At 37.1% G+C, this 13,664-nt stretch overlaps 1 protein-coding gene across 17 annotated transcripts in view; it reads left to right on the top strand.

Annotated features, from left to right (window-relative positions):
• nfasca (neurofascin homolog (chicken) a) overlaps nucleotides 1-13,664 on the top strand; it is a 197,372-nt gene that overhangs the window by 124,920 nt on the left and 58,788 nt on the right. For 14 of the 17 annotated variants that reach the window (XR_009811811.1, XR_009811809.1, XR_009811810.2 and 11 more), the window contains 10 exons: nucleotides 2,302-2,498; nucleotides 2,689-2,811; nucleotides 5,002-5,172; nucleotides 5,462-5,509; nucleotides 7,051-7,162; nucleotides 9,342-9,526; nucleotides 9,601-9,732; nucleotides 9,898-10,041; nucleotides 11,706-11,817; nucleotides 11,882-12,048. Coding sequence is in view for 14 of the 17 variants with exons in the window: in XM_061932188.1 (XP_061788172.1) it covers nucleotides 2,302-2,498; nucleotides 2,689-2,811; nucleotides 5,002-5,172; nucleotides 5,462-5,509; nucleotides 7,051-7,162; nucleotides 9,342-9,526; nucleotides 9,601-9,732; nucleotides 9,898-10,041; nucleotides 11,706-11,817; nucleotides 11,882-12,048 (1,391 nt within the window). In the remaining 3 variants the exon portion in view is untranslated. The remainder of the gene's footprint in view (nucleotides 1-2,301; nucleotides 2,499-2,688; nucleotides 2,812-5,001; nucleotides 5,173-5,461; nucleotides 5,510-7,050; nucleotides 7,163-9,341; nucleotides 9,527-9,600; nucleotides 9,733-9,897; nucleotides 10,042-11,705; nucleotides 11,818-11,881; nucleotides 12,049-13,664) is intronic. The other 3 variants (XM_061932199.1, XM_061932195.1, XM_061932194.1) reach the window with 1 other exon arrangement.

The following is a 13,664-nucleotide window of genomic DNA, read 5'->3' as shown; positions in this document are numbered from 1 at the left end:
AAGACGATGTCTTACTGTGCTAGAAAAAGAGTTCCTCAGTGTTTGCTCTTACAATAACAATGTTGCTACAGCTTGGTTAGTATACAGGCTACGGAACGTAAATTAAGTATTGTATTACCAGCCACCGAGAACGAGCCGCTTTTTACAAATTAGAATGCAAAAAAACCCAACTTTTGTCTTCTTGTCTCTCATTAGGATTGTGAACGATAGGCAACATTTCCAAAGCAGGTGCTGTTCCCTTTTAAGTGAGATAACACATGTCTTTCCCTTTTCTGTGTGTATTAATATCTAGCAAGAGGTGGCTAATAATTGCAGTAATGGGGAATCACCTATTCACCTCGCCCTCTAAAAATATGTTTTCTATACATGCTGTAACAGTAAAATACACAATCTCTTTGGAAATACTGTACAATGTTCAGTAATTATTTGTTTTACTGCAAAATAACACAATTGTACATAATTAAAACAAAAATTTGCAAGCCTTTCTTAGTTCATGACACAACTCTGACCGGGACTTGAACCCAATTCGACTGCCCCAAAAGACCAGCACAAACACTGTGCGCAATGGGGGACAGTGAGAATATGTGGGGGAATTTGCCATTATATTCTTATCAATTATGGAGCAGGAAGAGGCTAGGACAGGGGTCGGCAACCCAAAACGTTGAAAGAGCCATATTGGACCAAAAATACAAAAAACAAATCTGTCTGGAGCCGCAAAGAATGAAAAGCCTTATATAAGTCTTATAAAGAAGGCAACACATGACGTAAGTGTCTATATTAGCTATAATAGCCTACTATCAAAATGTCTATGTGTCGCAGGCTGAAGCAAATCTTTGTTGACAGAAATGTTGAAATGAAATATTTTTACAACATTAGAAACCATTAGTAAATCAGAGGCTACTCAGAAGGTGAGATAACTCCTGGAAATTACTGTCTTTTAATGGCCAAAGGTAAATATGTTTGTGTCCAAGTTAAAGGAAACGGCAGGCTGTCTTCTTTTAATGGATTTATTACAATCTTTGCAAGCTAGGTAACGTTTGCTGTGATCTGGAACAACACAGCAACAAACAAGTATCAGAAATGCAGCCAATATTACATACAAATAATGTGTCATGAGACATGCAAATATAAATTATATACAAAGAGGATAAAAGTAAAGAATATTAAATGAGCTCAAATATACCTACAAACGAGGCATAATGATGCAATATGTACATACAGCTAGCCTAAATAGCCTGATTAGCACTCCAACAAGTCAATAACATCAACAAAGCTCACCTTTGTGCAGTCATGCACAGCATAAAACTTTTGGTGACAAAGAAGCAGTGGAAGATTTTACATGTAAACAAACTGTTCCGTCACAGTTCCACACTATGATTAGTTCAAGAACCGCCGAAAATTAGTAGGACAAAACGATGTTCACCAAATACTCTCATCAGTGAAGCATTTGATTGATTGATTGAGACTTTTATTAGTAGATTGCACAGTTCAGTACATATTCCATACAATTGACCACTAAATAGTAACACCCGAATAAGTTTTTCAACTTGTTTAAGTCGGGGTCCACGTAAATACATACACACAAACATATTAAACTGTGGGCTTTCTAACAATTGGGAAGGTTTGTGTTATGTTTGTCCTCAAACAAAAACCATACCAAAACAAAAAAATTATTTCCCCCCATATTTTTCCATTTTCAATCCTTTTTTAAAAATGCTCCAGGGAGCCACTAGGGCGGCACTAAAGAGCCGCATGTGGCTCGAGAGCCGCGCATTGCTGAACCCCGGGGCTAGGAATACGTTTTCAATAAAAATGTTAATTGAAGTGCCTTGTCATTCATTAATTTGCATTTTAGATGCGCTTCTTTACGCAAACGGGGCCCCCTATCGATCGTGGAGCCCTACGTACAGCGTGGGAGTTGCGTATAACTGCTCCCCTTACCTCCCAGGGGGTGAACAAGGGAATGGGTCAAATGCAGAGGACAAATTTCACCACACCTAGTGTGTGTGTGACAATCATTGGTACTTTAACTTTTAACTTTAACTTTATAAGGAGAGGCTGCTCTGGATACCAAATATTGAAATATTGTACATGTTATATAAACTGTCATATGTGTTTTTATTGAATCCTCACATACAGTTTATGCGTAACATGGAACCACTATGGTCCAACACTGTTGTTTCAGGACGCTGGTCAAAATCTCACTCAAAACCTGAAAAGCCATGGATTTGAATTCTCAACCTGTAGGCTGTGAGGAAGATGAACCATTGAACCCTCTTCTTTTTCTGTTTCATATCCCAGGTTCACGTGGCGAAGGAATGGGAAGTTTTTCAACATCGGGAAAGATCCTCGGGTGACGATGCGGAAACGCTCGGGAACGCTGGAAATCGGTTTCCGTAACGGAGGACGTCCGGAGGATTACGAAGGAGAGTACCAGTGTTTTGCCAACAATGTACATGGGATGGCGCTGTCGAACAAAATTGTACTCCGGGTCTCCAGTAAGTGTGGATCACAAAAAAATTTTTTAATTTTTTTTAATGGCAACATTGAGATTGTTAATCTTTATTATAGAATGTTACACTTTTAAAGCGCTTTGGGTCACGATAAAAATATATATTTTTTTAAATGATTAATATTGCCGTTATTATTAGTCATTAGTTCATGTCTTCCGTTCCTTGTTCTCTCCAGAGGCTCCTTTGTGGCCGAAAGAGGTTCTGGAGCCGGTGGTGGTGACTGAAGGCACCTCGTTGGTCCTCCCCTGTAACCCCCCTCCTGGTCTCCCGCCCCCTTTCACTTTCTGGATGACGAGCAGTGAGCAGCAATTTCACATCAAACACAAATCACACTTTCTGCAGCGAGAAATAAACTTTGTCAATAAAATAAATAAAGCAAGCAACTAACAGCCTCAGTAAACAACAAAATTGTACTTATAAACTCTAAAAAACTATTAAGAAGTTGGCAGTTTTTATAAAATGAAGGCAACATACATGCAAAAATAGCAAATATCTTTATTTTTTAAATACACGTATGGTAGATGTGCATGTCAACCTTTTGCAAATGTCTATATTTCATATGACTCGAGTTTTGTTTAACATGGAGGGTCAAATGAGACAGAAATAAATAAATAAATAGATATATATTTAATAATTACCTAAATGTGTCATCCATCCATCCATTTTCTACCGCTTGTCCCTTGTGGGGTTATATAATTAAAATTAAATATGTTAATTCAATATTAAATGTGTCATAAATTTAATATGAAATTATATATATATATATATATATATATATATATATATATATATATATATATATATATATATATATATATATATATATATGTGTATATATATATACATATATACATATGTGTATATGTATATACATATATATATATATATATGTATATATATATATATATATATATATACAGTATATATATATGTGTATATATATATATATGTTAGGGTTGTACGGTATACCGGTATTAGTATAGTACCGCGATACTAATGAATCATATTCAGTACTATACCGACTCTGAAAAGTACCGAAATACAATGGAAAATGACACAATATGTTACTGCATATGTCAGCAGACTAAATTAGGAGCCTTTGTTTGCTTACTTACTACTAAAAAACAAGGTGTCTTGTATGTTCACTATTTTATTTAAGGACAAACTTGCAATAAGAAAAATATGTTTAATGTACCTTAATATTTTTTGTTAAAATAAAGCCAATAATGCAATTTTTTGTGGCCCCCTTTATTTAGAAAAGTACCGAAAATTATCGGTACCGGTACCAAAATATTGGTATTGGGACAACACTTACGGTAATACATATATATATATATATATATATATATATATATGTATATATATATATATATATATATACAATTATATATGTTTATTAAACTTTGTACTGGTAATTTATGTTTTCAAATGTATTTATTTTTTAAATGTAATTATAATTTAGATTTTTTTTTTAATGATCGCATAACATAAATTATTTCAAAATGTGAATAATTATTTTAATATTTCACAATTTAATGATTTCTTGAATTATTAATTTCACAATCATGTGTAACAGCACTTCATTCATGTAATTCATATGTCAAACTCAGCTGCCGTCAAAGTTGGTGGGCGTGTCCTAGCACCTGATTGGTTACTTACTACACCTGTCTGTGGGACCAGAGAAGCAGAGGCGTACTGGTCGACGTATTGGTCTGAAAGTGCAGAAATATCTCCAACAACTTCAATAAATGGGTCAGCAGGGCTTGCTGTTCCTGTTGGCTCCACCCATCAACTTTAATGGCTGAGTTTGAGGAATGCATAAATTAATTAAAGTTCTGCCACACAGGTTCATGAAATAAATAAGTAATTTAAAAATGAAATAATTCCTAATAATTGAGTCGTGAGTTAGATTTATTTAATAAATAAACAAACTGTGAAATATTACAGTATTTGATTAAATTGGTAAATAACTATTTCAATAGTTAATAAATATAAAATTTTACGTTAAAATATGACACATTTAATAACAAATGTATATATTTAATTCCAATTTTAATACGTTATTATTTAAATATATATTTATTTATTTCATTCTTTCCCATTTTACCCGCCATATTAAAGATGACAACAAAACTTAATTCATTTGAAATATGGACATTTTCAAAAAGTTGAGAAAATTGTCTGCAATAAGTATAAATTATTTAAATAGTAAATAAATCAATACAATTTTGAAATAATTAAATATTGGATTGAACATTGAAGTGATTAACTGAATTTTCAAATAATGACACATTTATTAACACATTTATGTTTTTAATTACAATTTTAATCAATTATTGACACAGTGTTTAAGTAACTATTTAACAATGTATTTATTTATTGCATTCTCTCCCATCTGATTCTCCGTACTTTAAGTGTTGAAGTGGTGAAGCCTTATTTGCTGACTCAGCCCTCTCTGTCTCGTCCTCCTCCCTCTGCCGTGTCCCAGTGATGATGCCCATCCGTCAGGACAAGCGCGTTTCAAAGGGTTTAAACGGAGACATGTACTTCTCCAACGTGATGGCCCAAGATGCTAACTCCGACTACAGCTGCAACGCCCGCTTTCCGTTCACGCACACCATCCAGCAGAAGAACCCCTTCACTCTCAAAATTATTACCAGTGAGTAAAAAAACGTCTTATAGCATAGAATATACTGTAGTCGTTCTTCCCCTGCAGCAAAACAACATTGTAAAATATTATATAATATCATATAATTATGATTATTTGATGAGTAACACAACTGAATATTGGAATATGTAATGTATTGATCCTAGTCTAGTAATATACTGTTGTATTAGTATACTATGTGATTGTTTTTGTATGTCAACATGTCAGTGTATGTGCATGCACGTGTGTGTTCGTGCGCGTGTGTGCTTGTGTGTGTGTGTGTTTGTGTGTGTGTTTTCAGACGAGCCGTATAATCGCACATCTTACAATGCCAGTGACACTTATGGTGGTGAGTCACTATGTGGACATTTACATCTTCTGTCCACTCAAAGCTATTTATTTTCAAATAACTCCTTAACCTTCTCTGACTAAACGTCACACTAACTTTTAGTGAGTATGATTATAATAATGTAACAAACTAACATGTTAATCTTAATAATATCAAGTATACATGAATATGATCATAATAATGTAACAAACTAACACATAGTGCAGTGCCTTTTTTAACTTTGTACTAAAACAACTTAGCTTTTTTACTGTAGACATAGAAGTATTTACTTCTTTACTGTGTACAAAAAAGAAAAACAACTTATCTTTTTTATTGAGTACAAAAACAATTTACTTTTTCATTGTGCCCAAAAAGTTTACTTCTTTACTGTGTACAATTTTTTTAAAATTTTGTACCAAAACGACTCTACTTTTTAACTGTACAAAAAGTAATATACTGTTTACTTTGTACAAACACTACTTTACTTGTTTACAGTGTACAAAAAATATTTACCTTTTTACAAAGGGAAAAAATACTGAACTTTTTTATTTTGTACAAAAGTTACTTTACGTTTTTACTGTCTACAAAAAGAACATGCTACTTCACTTTTTTACTGTACAAAACTAATTATTTTTTATAGTGTACAAAAATACTTTACTTTTTTTTTACAGTGTACAAAACCTAATTAACTTTTTTATTGTGATATAAAACTACTTTTTTCTGTGTAAACAAACTACAGTACTTTTTTGTTTTTACTGTGTACAAGAACTGCTTTATTTTTTAGTGTAAAATAAACCTATTTTTTTACTGTACCAATAACTACAGTACTTTTTTACTGTCTACAAAAACAAAATTTTTTTTTTTACTGTGCACAAAAACTACAGTACTTTTTACTGTGTACTTTGTGTTCTGCTCACTTTCTGAGCTGCCATCAACTACTTTGTATTATCAAACTTTGCGTGTGTGTTTTAGTTTGCACAAATTATTTTTAGCCCAAAAGTGAAATCAACAGACAAAAACGTTCATTTTGGTTACACAAGTCAAGCTGTGTAAGGTTAAGAATCATAAATCATCAAAAACATTTATTTTTGGTGAGATTATAAAGCATAAATCATGACAAAAACCCCCAATATTTTTGTTCATATTATAAGGCTAATAATCGATATTTTTGTTGGATCACGACAAAGAGAAAAAACATGCAAATTCTTTTGACTGCTCTTTTTTCCCCTTTAACGGTAATCTTTGCGTCTTTCTTCCCCTGACAAACATTAAGAAGATCAATGATCCTACTGATGTTTATGGTCTCTAAATGTCTTCCTGTGAGAGATGCCAGAGGATGTTGGACGCGTTCTCTGGCCACCGTGCCTTCCACAGACCGCAGACACGGACAATGCATGTTTGCCTGGAACGCAGCCATGAGGAAACGATGCGAATAAAAGTGCTGTGTTTATGTGGCAGTGGCTTTTAAATACGCTCAAAGTAAATTGGTGGAAAGAAGCATTTGGATTTAAGCAGGACTGAGTTTGAATGCGTTTAAATACTCTTTGTTTATTTGTCTTCAGGCCGTAAAGTATCCGAGTCGACGCCAACCTTCCTCTTACCGTTGGGGAGTGAGAGCTCCAAAATGGTGCTGAGAGATAAGCAACTACTGCTGGAGTGTATAGCTGCAGGACTGTGAGCACACACACACGCACACACATACACACACATACACTCTCACACACGCACATTCTTGTATTTGTTACCTTTTTGAGACCTCAAAAAAATGCCTGCCTTTTTAGGACCACCCTTTCTAGATATATAAAGATTTGTATTTACAACATTAATAATATATACATACTATGCAAATATAAAAAAGGTAAGCTTTTAGTTATTTTATTTATTTTTTGTTTGTAATTGGTTTTTAATCTTCATTATTTACTTCAAGTTATTACAGTATGTCTCTATATACATATGCATTTATTTATTTTATTAAGTTTGGCCAAAGGGGGCGCATTTCCATTTCTTACACACACTTGTTATTACATATGTTGGCCGGAGGGGGAGCACTTCAATCTTTTACACACACTTGTTATTTCATGTTTTGACCAGAGGGGGAGCACTTTTAAAACCAACACACAGTCCATCCATCCATTTTCTACAGCTTGTCCCTTTCGGGGTCGCGGGGGGTGCTGTCAATTTGAAAAATCCCTCCTTTTTGGGACCACCAGGGGTGCAAATGAGAGGGCAGCACGGTGGCACAGGCGTTAGTGCATGTGCCTTACAAAACAAAGGTCCTGAGTAGTCCTGAGTTCAATCTCGGGCTCGGGATCTTTCTGTGTGGAGTTTGTATGTTCTCCCTGTGACTGCGTGGGTTTCCTACGGGTACTCCGGCTTCCTCCCTCCTCCAAAGACATGCACCTGGGGATAAGTTGATTGGCAACACTAAATTGGCCCTAGTGTGTGAATGTGAGTGTGAATGTTGTCTGTCTATCTGTGTTGGCCCTGCGATGAGGTGGCGACTCATCCAGGGTGTACCCCGCCTTCCGCCCGAATGCAGCTGTGATAGGCTCCAGCACCCCCCGCGACCTCAAAAGGGACAAGCGGTAGAAGATGGATGGATGGATGAATGGGTGCAAATGAGACATTCTCTATTAGATGCAATAGTTTTTCGTATTGGGACCAGAATTCCGGTCCTAACTTGATCACCGGTCCTCATATGGAAGGTACTTTTCCTTGTTGATGTCTCAAGAAGGATATAAATACAAGAACACACACACACACACACACACACACACACACACACACACACACACACACACACACACACACACACACAAAAGAGGTTTGTGATATCGCCTTATTTACACTGCACACCAAATCTGATTGCCCTCAAGTGACACAGATCAGATCTTTTTTTGGCAGTCCAAACCAGACCTGGGCAAATTAAGACCTGCGGCCCATTAAGCTTTTCAATATTTGAGAGTGATAGGTCTTTTGTGTATATATAAACAATTTTAGATCTTTGAGTTCAACTCATGAAAAATGGGAGCAAAAGCAAAAGTGTTTTTTTTTGATTGATTGAAACTTTTATTAGTAGATTGCACAGTGAAGTACATATTCCGTACAATTGACCACTAAATGGTAACACCCGAATAAGTTTTTCAACTTGTTTAAGTCGGGGTCCACTGAAATTGATTCATGATACAGATATATACTATTTTCATAATACAGTCATCACACAAGATAATCATCACAGTATATAAATTGAATTATTTACAATCTGGGGTGTGGGATATGGAGGGGGGGGGGGGTTAAGTTTGGTTGGTATCAACACTTCAGTCATCAACAATTGCATCATCAGAGAAATTGACATTGGAACATTGTAGGTCTGACTTGGTACATATGTACAGCAAGTATTGGACACAGAGAGAGAGATCAGAAATTATAAGAAAAAGTGACTACATTTGATTGTTTTCTTTTGATTATTTACAATCCGAAGAGGTATGGTGAGGAAGGGAGGGTGTTAGTTTAGGGTTGAAGTTACCTGGTTGCGTTTATATTTTTGTTCAGTATACATTACAGCTGTTTGCCCTTTTATTTTTGTTTAGAAATAGTATTTCAGGTCATTACAAAATTACCCCTGACTTAAGACATTGATAACAAATTCATAAAATCACAAGTTTATTTAATGGTATTAAAAAAATACTCAAAACATTGCAACTTTAGCTGCAAATTTCTGAAAAAGCTGCTCCAAATGCAGGCATTTTAGGTCGCAACAATCACAAAAGAAACGCCTGCAAAATCCTGAAAGGACTGAAAAAGTTACTGATGTGGTGTCATTTTTAGTCGCGTGCTGTTCTGTCTCGTTCAGACCCACGCCTACGATCAAGTGGTTTAAGAAAGGCGGAGATCTGCCAGGACACAAAGTGAAACTGGAGAATTACAACAAGACGCTGAAAGTGATCAACGTATCCGAGGAGGACGCCGGGGAATACGTCTGTATGGCCAACAACCACTTGGGCAGCATACGCCACTCCATTTTTGTTCAAGTCAAAGGTGAGGAAATGAAGGCCAGGTGATTAATAAGTCATATTTATGATACATGACATCATTCTCTTCATGTTCCCCAGCGGCTCCTTACTGGCTGGACAAACCTACAAACCTGGTACTTGCCCCGGAAGAGAACGGGCGCCTGGTGTGTCGGGCGAATGGCAACCCTAAACCCAGCATCCAGTGGCTGATCAACGGGCAAACAATCGACAGTAAGCAGCGTTCAAGTTCATGATTGGAACACAAAATGAATAAAGTTCACGGGTTCACATCATTGGCTTTGAAGGGGATCGAGTCCAGTCTGGCTTTACAAATACTTATAACATTCTTACATTTAGTAATTGATGTCCTATGTTTTCTTCTCCCCTTTTCCTGAGGCTCTCTGGCCAATCCGAGTCGACAGATGATGGGAGACACTATCATCTTCCGCTCGGTGCAGATAGGAAGCAGTGCTGTGTATCAGTGCAACGCCTCCAACCAGCATGGCTACCTGCTGGCCAACGCCTTCGTCAGCGTCCTCGGTAAGATATACTGTACAAGGTAGTATTCTTTGGTAAGGTATACTGTACAAGGTATTATTCTTTGGTAAGATATACTCTACAAGGTATTATTCTTGTCATACTCTTGTCTATAAGGTAGTATTATTTGGTAAGGTACATTGTATAAGGTAGTATTCTTTGGTGATGCTGTGCGTGGTAATTATTCTTTGTAGTTCAGACTTTACAAAGTAGTATTCTTTGGTAAATATGCTGTACAAGCTATTATTCTTTGTAGGCCATACCCTACAGGCTACAAGGTAGTATTATTTGGTAAGATATACTGTACAAGGTAGTATTCATTGGTAATGCTGTGCATGGTATTATTCTTTGTAGGTCATACTTCCAACCCCGAGTCATACCAAAGACTATAAAAATTACCTCCCTGCTTGGCACACAGCATCAAGGGTTGAAATTGGGGGTTAAATCACCAAAAATGCTTCCCGACACGGCCACAGCTGCTGCTCACTGCTCCCCTCACCTCCCAGGGGGTGATCAAGTGTGATGGGTCAAATGCAGATAATTATTTTGCCACACCTAGTGTGTGTGTGACAATCATTGGTACTTTAACTTTAACTCTACAAGGTAGTAATCTTTGGTAAGATATACTGTACAAGGTATTATTCTTTGTAAGTCATACACTACAAGGCAGTATTCTTTAGTAAGATATACTGTACAAGGTAGTATTATTTGGTAATGCTGTGCGGGGTAGTCTTTGGAGGTCATAATCTACAAGGTGGTATTCTTTGGTAAGATATACTGTACAAGGTAGTATTCTTTGGTGATGCTGTGCGTGGTAATTATTCTTTGTAGTTCATACTTTACAAGGTAGTATTCTTTGGTAAATATGCTGTACAAGCTACTATGCTTTGTAGGCCATACCCTACAGTCTACAAGGTAGTATTCTTTGGTAAGATATGCTTTACAAGGTAGTTAGTATTCATTGGTAAGGCTGTGCATGGTATTATTCTTTGTAGGTCATACTCTACAATGTAGTATTATTTGGTAAGATATACTGTACAATGTAGTATTGTTTGTCGGTCAAACTCTACAGTCTACAAGGTAGTATTCTTTGGTAAGGTACACTGTACAAGGTAGTATTTTTTAGGAATGCTGTGTGGTATTATTCGTTGTAGGTCAAACTCTACAAAGTAGTATTCTTTGGTAAATATGTTGTACAAGGTATTGTTCTTTGTTGGTCATACTCTACAAGGTAGTATTCTTTGGTAAGATATACTGTACAATGTAGTATTATTTGTAAAATATACTGTACAAGGTAGTATTCTTTTGTAAGATACACTGTACAATGTAGTATTATTTGTAGGATATACTGTACAAGGTAGTATTATTCGGTAAGATTATACTGTACAAGGTAGTATTATTCGGTAAGATATACTGTACAGTAAAAGGTAGTATTCTTTGTAGGATATACTGTGCAAAGTAGTAGTATTTGGTATTATATACCTTACAAGGTAGTATTTTTTGTAGGATACACTGTACAAGGTAGTATTCTTTAGTACGACATACTGTCCAAAGTAATTGTGTTTGGTAAGATACTGTATACCTTACAAGGTACTGACAACAAGTATTTCTGACATGTACATTAGTAGCAGTATACTGTATGCAAATAAAGTACTTCCTCTACACAGATTATCCTCCAAGGATGCTGGGGCCTAAAAACCAACTTATTCAAGTGGTGAAGAACAATCGCACCTTCTTGGATTGTCCTTTCTTCGGTTCTCCTCACCCTGCGTTACGCTGGTAAGTCAGTACAAAGAGTTTTACAGTACTTCTCAGCTGAAACGTCAAAATGTTTTGCTCGTAGGTTTAAGAACGGACAGGGCAGCGGCCTGGATGGCGGTATGTACCGCCTCTACATCAACGGAACCTTGGAGATCAAACGTGCCCGAGTGGAGGACGAAGGAACCTACACCTGTGTGGCCAGCAGCATTTTAGGCATGGCCGAAAACCAAGTCCGCCTGGAGGTCAAAGGTGAGACATCTTTGCAGAACTCCATTGTTCACTTTTGCAGTTGTCAGCGTCCCAACTCTTCATCATAATTATCATCATCATCATCATCACTCTCATTCCAACATGACTGTTTTTTTTATGGAATCACAGATACTCTTTTTTTGTTTTCCTTCTTTCTTTCTTTCTTTTTTCCTTTTCTTTTTGTTTTTTCTTTCTTTCTTTAAAATTCTTTTTGATTGACTATTACAAAAAATACAACATAATTAAGAACTCTGTGCTAAATAGTCGATACTACTCATCAACTTAAAGATATTTTATTGACTCATTACAGTTTGTCCTAGTCAATGTTCATCGATTTTCATTTGAATGGCTTGAATTATTGTCTCTTTGGAATTAGATGTTTATGTTTCATCTATGTATTAATATGAGTTAGATAAATTGATATACGGATGGATGGAGGGAGGGCAGGAAGGATGAATGAATGTCGGGAAGATGAAAGGAGGGATAGATGAATGGATGCATGAGAGGATGAAGGGATGGATGGATGGATAAGGGGATGTTGATGGTAGAGATGGATGGGGTGAGGGAAGGATGGATGAACGGATGGAGGGGATGATGAAGGAAGGAAGGGATGGATGGATGAATGGACGGAGGGAAGGATGGTAGATGGATGATGTGGGCAGAAGAGGAAGGTCGGGATGAATGGATGGATGGACGGTGGGAGTAAAAGATGGATAGATGGATAAAGGGATAGAGGAGGAAGGGAATAATGGTAGGATGTAGGGGAGGATGCGGGGATAGATAGATGGGAGAATGGATGGATGAAGGGAAAGATGGATGGATGGAAGGGATGATGAAGGAAGGGAAAGATGGATGAATGGATGGAGAGAGGAAGGAAGGAAAGAAGGAAGGATGATGCATAGGAAAATTAAGGTAGGGATGGATGGATGTAGGGAGGTAAGAATGATAGATCAAGGGAAGGAGGGATGACAGATGGATGAAGGGCGACAGGGAGGTAGCGAAGAATGTATGGATGTTGGGGAGGATGAAGGGATGGATGGAAGAATGGACGGATAGAGGGAGTTAAGGATGGATGAATGGAGGGGAAGGATGGATGGATGGAAGAATGGATGGATTGAGGGAGGTAAGGATGGATGAATGGAGGGCAAGGATGGATGGATGGCTGATGTAGCAGAGGATGAAGGTAGGGATGAATGGATGGATGGACGGAGAGAAGAAAGGATGGATAGATGAAGGGAGGGATGGATGAATAGACGGATAAAAGGATAGAGGAGGAAGGAAAGAATGGATGGATGTAAGGGGAGGATGATGAATGGATGAAGGGGATGATGAAAGAACAGATGGCTGGATAGAGAAAGGATGGATGATGTAGGGGAGGATGAAGGTAGGGATGAATGGAGGGAGGAAAGGATGGATACATCATGAAGGGATGATAGATGATGAAGGGATAGAGGGCGGTAGGGAAGAATGTATGGATGTAGGGGAGGATGAAGGGATGGATGGAGGGAGGGAGGTAAGGATGGATGAATGGAGGGCAAAGATGGATGGATGGAGAGGAGGGCAGTGGAGGGATGGATGAATGGATGGATGAGTAGCGGACACAAAAGTAGATTCTG

The sequence above is a fragment of the Nerophis lumbriciformis genome, linkage group LG38 (genome assembly GCF_033978685.3).
Source record: "Nerophis lumbriciformis linkage group LG38, RoL_Nlum_v2.1, whole genome shotgun sequence".
NCBI lineage: Eukaryota > Metazoa > Chordata > Actinopteri > Syngnathiformes > Syngnathidae > Nerophis > Nerophis lumbriciformis.
Note: the sequence above shows the minus strand (reverse complement) of the source record. Positions and strands in the feature narration are given on the sequence as shown.